General features: G+C 48.1%; 1 protein-coding gene across 1 annotated transcript in view; it reads right to left on the reverse strand.

The window, feature by feature from the left end:
* The window catches only part of ggcx (gamma-glutamyl carboxylase), a 36,137-nt gene extending 29,976 nt beyond the window's left edge, over window positions 1–6,161 (reverse strand). The window contains exons 1-2 of the mRNA XM_080217102.1: window positions 6,028–6,161; window positions 3,319–3,528 (exon numbers count right to left, since the gene is read on the reverse strand). Of these exons, the coding sequence (XP_080073228.1) occupies window positions 3,319–3,528; window positions 6,028–6,055 (238 nt within the window). The 5' untranslated portion in view covers window positions 6,056–6,161. The remainder of the gene's footprint in view (window positions 1–3,318; window positions 3,529–6,027) is intronic.
* Window positions 6,162–12,375: the final 6,214 nt, after the last annotated feature.

The following is a 12,375-nucleotide window of genomic DNA, read 5'->3' on the forward strand; positions in this document are numbered from 1 at the left end:
GATTCCCCCCCTCCCATATCACAGGATCCCTAGAGTGCAGAAGGAGGCCATTCAGCCCATCAAGTCTATACCAACCACAATCTCACCCAGGCTTTATTCCCATAACTCCACAAATTAACCTACGAATCCTCCATGACACTAAGTGGCATTTTTAGTATGGCCAATCAACCTAACCAACACATCTTTGGCCTGTGGGAGGAAACCGGAGCATGTGGAGGAAACCCATGCAGACACAAGGAGAATGTGCAAACTCCAAACAGACAGTGACCGAGGCCGGAATCGAATCCTGTTCCCTGGCTGAGAGACAGCAGTGCTAACCACTGTGCCACTATGCCATCCCTAATGTCTTGTTCAAAGGTATGTAGATTAACGGATTGGCATGTTAATTTGCTCCTTAGTGTCCAAAGATGTGCAGGTTAGGAGGATTGGCCATGTTAAATTGCCCCTTAGTGTCCCTAGGTGTGCAGGTTAGGGGGATCAGCGGAGTAAATGTGTGCGTGGGGTTGGGTACTATGCTCTGTCAGAGAGTCGGTGTAAAATCAATGGGCCGAACAGCCACCTTCTGTACTGCGGGGAACCCTATAATCACGACTGTCATTATAGCAAGTTACAACATGTTGAAGGGTTACAGAATGGCTGGTGTTAAAAGAAAAATGCAAGCATTCTGCTTAGCTCAACTACCAAACACACCCCCACATGCTGGAAGCAGAACAGAGTACATGTCGCACATAACTCCCAGGTACACAATGAGTGATTCAGTCTCCTGAAGGTTTGCAGGCCGTTATGTGTCGAGTTATCACACCCCAAAATAACAAGGAAGGGACGTGGCCACTTTGAACTCCAGAGGAAATCTGGGAATGATTAGGGGTGGAACAGGCCTCTGTGCTTTCATTTCTTTTAATTGCATGGTAACAAGATTGGCTGGAATGCACACCCTAGGTGGAAACTGAATATACTGTGTCTCTCAAAAGGAAAAAACCTCACCAGAAGCATTTGTTTCTGGTTTTTACAGAGTATAAGGGCCGGGTGGTGGAACTAGCTAAGTTCCTCACAGAGAGCCAGCACCAATTTAATGGGCCGAATGACCTCCTTCAGCTCTGTGGCTCTCATCTCACCAGATAAACACGCACAGGCCAGTGACTGCTTCCACTCCTCATTTCCTTTCGCGACTATTGCCTTGCACTGTGGGTTAGCACTGCTGCCTCACAGCGCCAGGGACCTGGGATTGATTCCCAGCCTCGGGTCACTGCAGAGTCTGCACGGGTTTCCTCCCAAAAGATGTGCTGGTTAGGTGCTAAATTCTCCTTCAGTGTACCCAAACAGTGTGGGAACTAGGGGATTTTCACAGCAACTTCATTGCAGTGTTAATGTGACACAAATAAATAAACTTTCAACTTAAACCGTTCTCAGGAGGCTAAAGAAATTTGGTACGTCCGCTATGACTCTCACCAACTTTTATAGACGCACCATAGAAAGCATTCTTTCCGTATGTATCACAGCTTGGTATGGCTCCTGCTCTGCCCAAGACTGCAAGAAACTACAAAGGGTTGTGAACGTAGCCCAGTCCATCACACAAACTAGCCTCCCATCTATTGATTCCATCTACACTTCCCACTGCCTCAGGAAAATAAATCGGTTGGACTGAAACCTGGTGTTGTCAGACTTTTTACTGTGTTTACCCCAGTCCAACGCCAGCATATCCACATCAGGAAACGCAGCCAGCATAAGACCTCACGCAACCCGGACATTCTTTCTTCCACCTTCTTCCATCAGGAAAAAGTTACAGAATCCGAGGTCACGTACCAACAGACTCAAGAACAGCTTAGAAACGTAGAACATTATGGCACAGTATAAGCCCTTCGGCCCTCAATGTTGTGTCGAGCTACGTCCAATCCCAAGATCAAACTATCCCACTCCCCATCATTCTGGTGCGCTCCATGTGCCTATCCAATAACTGCTTGAAAGCTCCTAAAGTGTCCGACTCCACTATCACAGCAGGTAGTGCATTCCACACCCCAACCACTCTCTGAGTGAAGAATCTACCTCGGACATCCCTTCTATATCTCCCATCTTATAGTTATGCCCCCCTAGTAACAGCTACATCCACTCGAGAAAATAGAGTGGATGTGCAGAGACTATCTATCCCCCTCATCATCCTATAAACCTCTATTAAGTCGCCTCTCATCCTCCTCCGCTCTAAACAGAAAAGCCCCAGCTCCCTCAACCTTTCCTCATAAGACCCACCCTCCAAACCGGGCAGCATCCTGGCAAATCTCCTCTCTCCAATGCTTCCACATCCTTCTTATAGTGAGGTGACCAGAACTGCACACAATATTCCAAATGTGGTTTCACCAAGGTCTGGTGTAGTTGCAGCATAACCCCACGGCTCTTAAACTCAAACCCCCTGTTAATAAACACTGCTGTCAGACTTTTGAATGGACCTAACATATATTAAGTTGATCTTTCTCTACACCCTAGCTGTGACTGTAGCATTACATTCTGCACCCTCTCCTTTCCTTCTCCCCTATGTACTCTATGAACGGTATGCTTTGTCTGTATTGTGTGCAAGAAACAATACTTTTCACATCAATAAATCAAATTAAGTTAAAAGGGGATACAGTGCCATGAGTGACGTACATATACATACCTTCCAGAGTTCCTTTTCTGAGGTGGTGTTTGAGTTCATTGATTAGTGTCACAATAGGCTGACATTAACACTGCAATGAAGTTACTGTGAAAATCCCCTAGTCGCCACACTCCTGTTCGGGGTACTGAGGGAGAATTTAGCACCTAACCAGCACGTCTTTCGGACTGTGGGAGGAAACCGGAGTACCCGGAGGAAACCCACGCAGACACAGGGAGAACATGCAAACTCCACACAGACAGTGCCCCAAACCGAGAATCGAACCCGGGTCCCTGACGCTGTGAGGCAGTTGTGCTGACCATTTGGACACAGATGTGGGCCAATACAGGCAAATGGGACTAATTCAGTTTGGGAAACATGGTCAGCATGGACAATTTGGGCTGAAGGGCCTGCTGCCATGCTGGATATCTCCACGCGCGGAATTCTCTGGCCTCGCTCAGGTGAGATCTAAAATCCCACCCAAGGCCAATAGACGTTTCTGTTCTGGTAGTAAGGCTTCGGCCTACGACTCTAGGTTTGGCCGAAATTTAATGACAGCACCATTGACAGTGCAGCACCCCCTCAATGCCCGATTAGATGGCTCAGGCCTCTCCGTGAAGGCCTCAAACCTATAACTCTCTGTCTCAGAGACCAAATGCCCCTTGGCGACAAGCGGGATAGAAGTCTGGACTCACCAAACAGAAACCTGAAGACTCCCAGGGACGCAGGGTCAGTCGGCCGGTTCAGCAGACTGACAAACCGATGCCAACTCTGGAAATCCGACAGCTCAAATCCAAAGATCCTCTTCATTCTGCTGGCCGTCTTCTCCTCCACCCCAGTCTCCTTTGGGACTCTCCTCCGTGCGGGCTGAGACATCTCCGGAGAGCTGGAATCCAAGGTAGCACCTTCACCGGCCCCCCCACCAACACAAAAATAAAGTTCATTTATTAGTGTCACAAGTCGGCTTACGTTAACACTGCAACGAAGTTACTGTGAAAATCCCCTAGTCGCCACATTCCGGCTACACTCAGGTACACGCAAGGGAGAATTTATCATGGCAATCCCTCTAATCTGCACATTTTTCTTATGTGAGGAAACCGGAGTACCTGGAGGAAACCCATGCAGACACCAGGAAAATGTGCAAACTCCACATAGACAGTGACTCAAGGCTGGAATTGAACCTGCGTCCCTGGTTTTGCGAGGCAGCAGTGCTAACCACTGGGCCGCCCCATAAAAAGACCCAAACAGAAACTTAGATTCAGAGTTCCCTACAGTGCAGAAGGAGGCCATTCAGCCCATCGAGCCTGCACCAACAACCATCCCATCCAGGCCCTATCCCTAAAACCCCACAATTTTACCCTGCTAGTCCCCCTGACAATTTAGCATGGCCAATCCACCTAACCTACACGTCTTTGGACTGTGGGAGGAAACCACAGCACCCAGAGGAAATCCACGCAGACATAGGGAGAACGTGCAAACTCCATACAGACAGCGACCCAAGTTGGGAATCATGTGCTGTACTGTTCTAAGGAGCCAGAGTTGGCCATTCGGCCTTCAAGCCTGCTCCGTACCATTTAACATCATGGCCGTTTGAATAGTGACTTCAAATCTGCAGAAGTCTGACCCCCTTTGCTTACCAAGAACCTCCACTTCTGCCTTAGAGATATTCAGAACCTCTGGCGGTGGGTTTTCCAGCACAATTCACCAGAAACATCTTCCAGTCCCGCCAGAGGAAATAGACATTTGCTTTGTTTACTGGCTATTCCACTGGAGAATTTACCCCTGCGGGGGGAGAGAGGGGGGAGTGTCAGCTTCGGGAGGACTGGAAAACCCCCACTGGGGGTTGCAGCTGGAAAATCCCACCCTCTGCCTTACGAGGAAGGGAGTACCAAACAGTCACAACAACCCTTCGAGGGGTAAAAACTTGGCCATATCCCCAGGAATTTTGAATGGTCAGTCTCTGGTTTTTAAACAGTGACACTAGCCCCGGTTCTAGATCGTCCCACAAGAGGAAACAACTTAGAATCCCTAAAGAACAGAACAGGCCATTCAGCCCATCGAGGCTGCACTGGCTCTCTGACAGAGTATCTTACCCTGGCCCTCTCCCACATGCGATCCCCATAACCCCATACTTTAATGTGCCTAATCTACATAACCTACGCAGTTTGGGATAGTAAGGGGCAATTTCTCATGGCCAATCCATCTACACATCTTTGGACACTAAAGGGGCAATTTAGCATGGCCAATCCATCTATCCCACACGTCTTTGGAGTGTGGGAGGAAACCAGAGCACCCAGAGGAAACCCACGCAGACATGGGGAGAATGTGCAAACTCCACACAGGCCAGAATCGAACTTGGGTCCTGGGTGCTGTGAGGCAGCAGTACTAACCACTGTGCCACCCATGTACAGAGGGAGGCCATTCAGCCCTTCGAGTCTACACCGACTCTCTGACAGAATATCTTAACCAGACCCTCTCCCCCATCCTATCCTTGTAACCCCCACACACTTACCCCGCTAATCCATCTAACCCACACATCTTTGGACACGAAGTGGCAATTTAGCATGGCCAGTCCACCTACCCTGCACATTTTTGGAGTGTGGGAGGAAACCGGAGCACTCGGAGGAAACCCACGCAGACATGAGGGAAAAAAAGTGCCAACTCTGCAAAGACAGTGACCCAAGGCTGGAATCAAATGCGGGTCCCTGCTGCTTTGAGGCAGCAGTGCTAACCACTGTGCCACCGTATCAGTAAGAAGTCTCAGAACACCAGTGCAGGGTTTTTGATGGGGAGCATGGGAAGTAGGTGGCACAGTGGTTAGCACCACTGCCTCACAGCACCAGGGACCTGGGTTCGATTCCTGGTCACTGTCTGTATGGAGTCTGCATGTTCTCTCCCCTGTATCTGCGTGGGTTTCCTCCGGATGCTCCAGCTTCCTCCCACACTCCAAAGATGTGCAGGTTAGGTGGATTGGTCATGCTAAATTGCCCCTTAGTGTTAGGGCTATTAGCAGGGTAAACATGTGGGGTTACAGGAACAGGGCGTGGGTGGGATTGTGGTCAGTGCAATGGGCTGAATGGCCTCTTTCTGCACTGTAGAGATTCTATGAACCTTCAGGACTGAATGATTAAACAATAAGGACTTAAACTGAAGAGAAATGGCGATAAGAAATCTGTTGCTTAATGGGTTACATTGCAAAAATTTCAGTGAAAACTAACTCTTTGCCTAATTCTCCCCCCCAAATAAATCATTAACCATTGTGGGTTTTGCAAGAGTTTGCTTAAATAAATAGAGTTGTTTTGTGCCTGTGGGGATGTCTGATTTGATTTGATTTGATTTGACTTGACCTGACTTGAGGGACTCGCTGCTTGCCCCTGTACTGTCGCTGCTGCCTCTGCACTTACCTGTCTGTCTCAGGTTGTCCCTGTGCATGTTCGCGCTCCGCCGCTGCTGCCGCTGGGACCAACACTGTTCCTTCCAGCGCTGTCTATCCACTCAGTCACCACGTCCGCACACTCTGCCACACTGCCAGAAAGCAAATCCCAAACGCTGTATCCACCCCCACTCTCAGACACACTGCCGCAAAACCCTGAGCTTGTCGTGAAAAGCTCCTCCCCAAAGTTAGGGAATGCCAGAGTTTGCTGCTGCTTACTGTTGTTGCTGTTTTAACTCTTTTGCTCTCCAGCAGAAATTCACCGTTTCCTCTTCTCCCAGTAAGTTCTGCTGTTCCACTATCTGACACCCCAAATTCTCCTATCCCCAACCCCCCACTCCTTTCTTTGAACACTAAGGGGCAATTTAGCATAGCCAATCCATCTAACCCACACAACTTTGGACACTAAGGGGCAATTTAACACGGCCAATCCACCGAACCTGCACATCTTTGGATACTAGGGGGCAATTAGCATGGCCAATCCATCTAACCCACACATCTTTGGATACGAGGGGGCAATTTAGCATGGCCAATCCATCTACCTGCACATCTTTGGATACTAGGGGGCAATTTAGTATTGCCAATCCACCCTAACCTGCACATCTTTGGACACTAAGGGGCAATTTAACATGGCCAATCCACAGAACCTGCACATCTTTGGACACTGAGGGGCAATTTAGCATGGCCAATCCACCTAACCTGCACATCTTTGGACACAAAGGGCAATTCACCATGGCCAATCCATCTACTTGCACATCTTTGGACACTAAGGGGCAATTTAGCATGGCCAATCCCCCTAACCTGTACATCTTTGGACACTAGGGGGCAAGTTAGCATGGCCAATCCACCTAACCTGCACATCTTTGGATACTAAGGGGCAATTTACATCATTGGATTCTAAGGGGCAATTTAGTATGGCCAATACACTTAGCCCGACATCTTTGGACACTAAGGGACAGTTTAGCATGGCCAATCCACCTACCTACACATCTTTGAACTCTTAGGTACAATTTAGCATGGCCAATCCACCTAACCTGCACATCTCTGGACTGTGGGAGGAAACCAGAGCACCTGAAGGAAACCCATGCAGGATAATGTGCAAACTCCGCACAGACAGTGACCCGAGGCCGGAATTGAACCTGGGTCCCTAGCACTGTGAGGCAGCAGTGTGCCACCGTGCTGTCTCTATGTTCTGGGAAGACTGGGGAGAAAGCTGGGAGTTTGGGATAAAGGATTGGCTATGATCAGTTGAATGGTGGAGCAGCATAGAAGGGCCGAATGGCCTGCTCCTGCTTCTATCTTCGATGTTTGCGTGTCCTACAACCTACAGTGCTGCCTTTAACCCACAGTCGTTGCGAAATGCTGATGCTGGTGTGACAGTGTCCAGGACACAGGAAAAATGTCCAGTTGCAAATCAACTAATCCTTAGCCAACTGAGGAGAAAAGGGAAGTGTGCAGAGTTACACACAGTAACTCCGTTGTTGAAACTGATAAGATCTATACAGTTACAAAGAGTGCATTACGTAAATACATTACATAACTGCTCAAATTCACCACCAAACTGTGCTGCTGAGGCTATATAAGGCCCTGGTCAGACCCCATTTGGAATACTGAGAGCAGTTTTGGGCCCCGTATCTAATGAAGGATGTGCCAGCCTTGGAGAGGGTCCAGAGGAGGTTCACGAGAGTGACCCTGGGAATCAAAGGCTTGATAAGAACATACGAACATAAGAAATAGGAGCAGGAGTAGGCCATCTAGCCCTTTGAGCCTGCCCCGCCATTCAATAAGATCACGGCTGATCTGAAGTGGCTCAGTTCCACTTTCCCGCTTTCTCCCCATAACCCTTAATTCCCTTGCCTACCAAAAACCTATCTACCCGTGTCTTAAATATATTTAGCGAGGTAGCCTCCACCACTTCAACGGGCAGAGAATTCCAGAGATTCACCACCCTTTGAGTGAAGAAGTTCCTCCTCAACTCCGTTCTAAACTGCCCCCCCTTTATCTTGAGGCTGTGCCCCCTAGTCCTACTGTCTTTTTTGAGCGGGAAGAGTCTCTCCACCTCTATCCTATCCATCCCATTCATTATCTTATACGTCTCAATGAGATCCCCCCTCATCCTTCTAAACTCCAACGAGTACAGACCCAGTCTATTCAGCCTCTCTTCATAGTCCAACCCCCTCATCTCTGGTATCAGCCTACTGAACTTACTCTGCACTCCCTCCAAGGCCAAAATATCCTTGTGCAAGTGCGGCGACCAAAACTGCACACAGTACTCCACCTGCAGCCTCACCAGTGCCCTGTACAGTTGCAGCAAGACCTCCCTGCTTTTATATTCTATCCCCCTCGCTATGAAGGCCAACATTCCATTCGCCTTCTTGATCACCTGCTGCACCTGCTGACTGAGTTTTTGCGACTCGTGCACAAGGACCCCCAGGTCCCTCTGCACCGTAGCCTGCTGCAGCTTTTCGCCTTTTAAATAATAATCCCTCCTACTATTATTCCTGCCAAAGTGGATAACCTCACACTTGCTAACATTGTACTCCATCTGCCAGGTCCTCGCCCACTTGCTCAGCCTATCCAGATCCCTCTGCAGACTTTCCACACCCTCCGCACAATTTGCGGAGGAGCATATGAGGACCCTGTATGTATTGTATTTGTATTGTATTCCTCATTTCTATGAGGAGCGTTTGAGGACCCTGGGTCTGTACTTGATGGATGAGGGGGGGAATCTCATTGAAACTTACAGAATACTGAGAGACCCTGGATTGAGCGGACACAGGGAAGATGTTTCCATTAGTCGGAGAGACTCAGATCCGAGGGGCACAGCCTCAGAGTAAAGGGACAACCCTTTAGAACCGAGATGAGGAGGAATTTCTTCAGCCAGAGGGTTTGGGGAATCTGTGGAATTCATTGCCACAGAGGAGGCCGGGTCACTGAGTGCATTTAAGACAGAGATAGATAGGTTCTTGATTGGTAAGGGGGTCAAAGGTTACGGGGAAAAGGTAGGAAAATGAGGTTGAGAAACTTATCGGCCATTATCAGAGCAGATGGGCCGAATGGTCTAATTCTGCTCTCCTTCCTTGCAAGTCTGGCTAAACCCCCTCACACACTCTTCCCGTTCTCCACTAGCCCCCCCAACCTCACCCCCATTTCCTCACAGTGTCCACCTCCCCCTCCCATTCTCTCATTATCACTCACTTCACTCACTTAGGCTCTTGAAGGGTCACTTCACCTCATGGCTAAGGCTCCAGGCCTCTGTTGCCATTGCTGTTGCTGCTTGCCTCGACTGCTCCCCTCACTTGGTGTCAATCTTACGTTTTGGCACCTCGCTCTTTCAGACTCACCAATCAGAGTCTGATTTGGCATCTGTATTTGTTGAGCCCGCCAGTAAATCTGATTGGATGCCCAGAGCACCGTCCAGTATTGGGCCCTCCCATTGGTTGGGGCCCTATGCAGAGGCATGGCGTGTCTCACAGTAAATCCACCTCTGCCCTCCAACACATAATAGTGAAACTTGAACTGCGTCACTCTGCAACACTCAGGAAAGAGATAGAGAATCTGGTGAACAACAATAATCTGTACTCAATGTCAACAAAACAGATTGTCATCGACTTCAGGAAGTGTAAAGGAGGACATGCCCCTGTCTTCATCAATGGGGATGAAGTAGAAATGGTCGAGAGCTTCAACCTTTTAGGTGTCCAGATCACCAATAACCTGTCCTGGTCCCCCCATGCTGACACTATAGTTAAGAAAGCCCACCAACGCCTCTACTTTCTCAGAAGACTAAGGAAATTTGGCATGTCTGCTACGACTCTCACCAACTTTTACAGATACATCATAGAAAGCATTCTTTCCTGTTGTATCACAGCTTGGTATAGGCCCCTGCTCTGCCCAAGACCGCAAGGAACTACAAAAGGTCGTGAATGTAGCCCAGTCCATCACGCAAACCAGCCTCCCATCCACTGACTCGGGAAAAGCAGCCAGTATAATAAAGGACCCCACGCACTCTGGACATACTCACTTCCACCTTCTTCTGTCGGGAAAAAGATACAAAATTCTGAGGACACGTACCAACCGACTCAAGAACATCTTCTTCCCTGCTCCCTTCAGACTTTACAATGATCCTATCTCACCTTAAGTTGATCTTTCTCTCCACCCGAGTTATAACTGTTCAATTACACTCTGCACCCTCTCCTTTCCTTCTCACCTATGTACTCTATGAACAATATGCTTTGTCTGTAACAGCTTGCAAGAAACAATACTTTTCACTGTATCCCAATACGTGACAATAATAAATCAAACAATACTTTTCACTGTATCCCAATACATGTGACAATAATAAATCAAACAATACTTTTCACTGTATCCCAATACATGTGACAATAATAAATCAAACAATACTTTTCACTGTATCCCAGTACATGTGACAATAATAAATCAAACAATACTTTTCACTGTATCCCAGTACATGTGACAATAATAAATCAAACAATGTAATCAAACAATAGATAGATGGGCAGTATGGTGGCACGGTGGATAGAACTGCTGCCTCACAACACCAGGGACCTGGGTTCAATTCCTGACTTGGGTCACTGTCTGTGTGGAGTCTGCATGTTCTCCCCATGACTGCGTGGGTTTCCTCTGGGTGCTGTGGTTTCCTCCCACACTCCGAAAGACGTGCTGGTTAGGTGCTAAACTCTCCCTCAATTTACCCAAACACGGTCCAGAGTCTGTCGACTAGAGGATTTTCACAGTAACCTCATTGCAGTGTTAATGTAAAAGTCTAACTTGTGCCAATAATAAATAAACTTAAAGCTTAATTTGCACAACAGAAAGGAAAGGTCACCTGCATTTTGTAATGAAGTCAGTTGTTGAGATGTTGTCAGGTTGAGTTTGTTAAATTTTCAATCCTGTTTATGAATTTAGTAAGCACCGGATTGGGTTGCGTGTATTGTTCCATACAGTCTTTCCTCATTCATTCTTCACCCAGTTACTTTCATGTGGTTGTGGTCAGAGGTAGTGGCAATGGGAAGCAAGAGTTTCGAGATTTCTAGCTAACTCCAGGCAGGATATTTTCCACATTTCTGTAAGAGGAATGCATATTGAGTTCTTTGCGTCAAGGTAGCTTAGTTACGCGTTACACAGATCAGCTTAAAGACTCACTATCAGTGACTAGTAGGGTACTACAGGCATCTATACCAGGACCCCAGCTGTTCACATTACATATTAATGATTTGGAAAAGGGAATTAAATTTGCAGATGATTCAAAGTTGGGTGGGAGGGTGAGCTGTGAGGAGGATGCAGAGATGTTTCAGCGTGATTTGGACAGGCTGCGAGTGCAGTCTTACTAAAGTTTCTTCGTGTCACAAGTAGGCTTACATTAGCACCGCAATGGAGTTACTGTGAAAATCCCCTAGTCGCCACACTCTGGCACCTGTTCGGGTACACTGAGGGAGAATTTAGCGCCTACCAGCACGTCTTTTGGACTGTGGGAGGAAACCGGTGCACCCGGAGGAAACCCACGCAGATACGGGGAGAATGTGCAGGCTTCTCAAGCTTGGAATCAAACCTAGATCCCTGGTGCTGCGTGGCATCTGTGCTGAATAAATATGAGGTTATCAACTTTGGTAGCAATAATAGGAAGACAGATTATTATTCGAGTGGGTGTAAATTGAGAGAGGTGGACACTCAGCGAGACCTTGGAGTCCTCGTGCATCAGTCGCTGAAAGTAAGCGTGCAGGTACAGCAGGCAGTAAAGAAGGGAAATGGTACGTAGGCTTTCATAGCGAGGTGATTTGAGTATAGGGATAGGGATTTAATCATGGAATCATAGAATCAATACAGTGCCATAGGAGGTCATTCGGCCCATTGAGCCTGCAATCCCAGCCCTGCCCTATCCCCATAACCTCATACATTTACCTCGCTAATCCCCCTAACCTGCACATCCTGGGACACTAAAGGGTAATTTAGCATGGCTGATCCACCTAAATAACACATCTTTCGGACTGTGGGAGGAAAGCAGAACATGCGGAGGAAACCCACGCAGACACAGGGAGAACGTGCAGATTCCACACAGACAGTCACCCGAGGCTGGAATCGAACCCAGGTCCCTGGTGCTGTGAGGCCACCGTGCTAACAACTGTGCCACCGTACTGCCCCAGATGTTTTACTGCAGTTGGACAGAGCGATGGTGAGGCCACAACTGGAGTATTGTGTGCAGTTTTGGTCTCCTTATCTGAGGAAGGATGTTCTTGCTATAGAGGGAGTACAGCGAAGGTTTACCAGGCTGATTCATGGGATGGCAGGTCTGTCATACGAG

The sequence above is a fragment of the Carcharhinus amblyrhynchos genome, chromosome 34 (assembly GCF_965287045.1).
Source record: "Carcharhinus amblyrhynchos chromosome 34, sCarAmb.v2.hapA, whole genome shotgun sequence".
Classification (NCBI taxonomy): domain Eukaryota; kingdom Metazoa; phylum Chordata; class Chondrichthyes; order Carcharhiniformes; family Carcharhinidae; genus Carcharhinus; species Carcharhinus amblyrhynchos.